Source organism: Penaeus monodon, chromosome 28, assembly GCF_015228065.2.
Source record: "Penaeus monodon isolate SGIC_2016 chromosome 28, NSTDA_Pmon_1, whole genome shotgun sequence".
NCBI classification, from domain to species: Eukaryota; Metazoa; Arthropoda; class Malacostraca; order Decapoda; family Penaeidae; genus Penaeus; species Penaeus monodon.
The window spans coordinates 25946983-25947841 of record NC_051413.1 but is presented as its reverse complement, the minus strand read 5'-3'; the positions used below and the strand labels follow the sequence as shown (position 1 = coordinate 25947841).

Below are 859 nucleotides of genomic sequence, written 5' to 3'. Positions count from 1 at the left end.
GCTTCTCAGACAACATTGCAGTAGTGTGATCATCTGATGAGTGAACAAAATACAATATTTAAAATTGAAATTGAAATCACTATGAAAAGACACACACATATAATTTGATCTAACTGCTATTTCTGTTACACTATTTAAAACTGAAACTAAAATTAATATGAAAAGACACACAATATCATTTGATCTACCTGACATCTATGTACTGAAATAAAGTATGTAATAAATTACCTGTTAATGCTGAGGCCATGGTTGTCACTGTTATAGAGAGGAACCCAATGTGTAGGACTCACTGCAGAAATCTGTATGACAGAAAAGTATTATTACTACAATGCTTAGAGTATCAGAATGAAAAAGATGTCAAAAATGGGCAACATAAACTACAAATGGTTGTCATTGATACACAAGGGAATCCAGTGTGAAAACTTACTGCAGAAATCTGTAAAAGAGAAAATTAGCAGTTATTACTATAATACTAACAGTATGTAATTGAAAGAAGATTTCAAAAAAAGAGCAATACGAAGTGTGTACATATAGTTTGTCACTGTTATACAGAGAATCCAATGTGTAGGACTTACTGCAGAAATCTGTAAGGCAAAAAATTATTAATTATTACTACAAAGCTATCAGTATCAGAATGAAATAAGATGGCAAAAATGGGCAACATGAGTTGTATATTATATACTACAAAGAGTAAATTACATTTTATAAATCATGAAGTAGGAAAGGAATAAATATAAATGAAAGCAGTAGAAAGCTCAGGGGATACTTTAGCATCCATCAGAGATTAAAAGGAACAACGCTGAAAAACTTGCATGCCAGCACATTTATGAAAAATACTGATGGTATGAAAAAGGACGAG

General features: G+C 31.2%; 1 protein-coding gene across 1 annotated transcript in view; it reads right to left on the bottom strand.

Annotated features, from left to right (window-relative positions):
• Positions 1-859, bottom strand: part of LOC119591439 — an 8612-nt gene that overhangs the window by 1373 nt on the left and 6380 nt on the right. Inside the window, exon 7 of the mRNA XM_037940179.1 lies at positions 229-299. Within this exon, the coding sequence (XP_037796107.1) occupies positions 229-299 (71 nt within the window). The remainder of the gene's footprint in view (positions 1-228; positions 300-859) is intronic.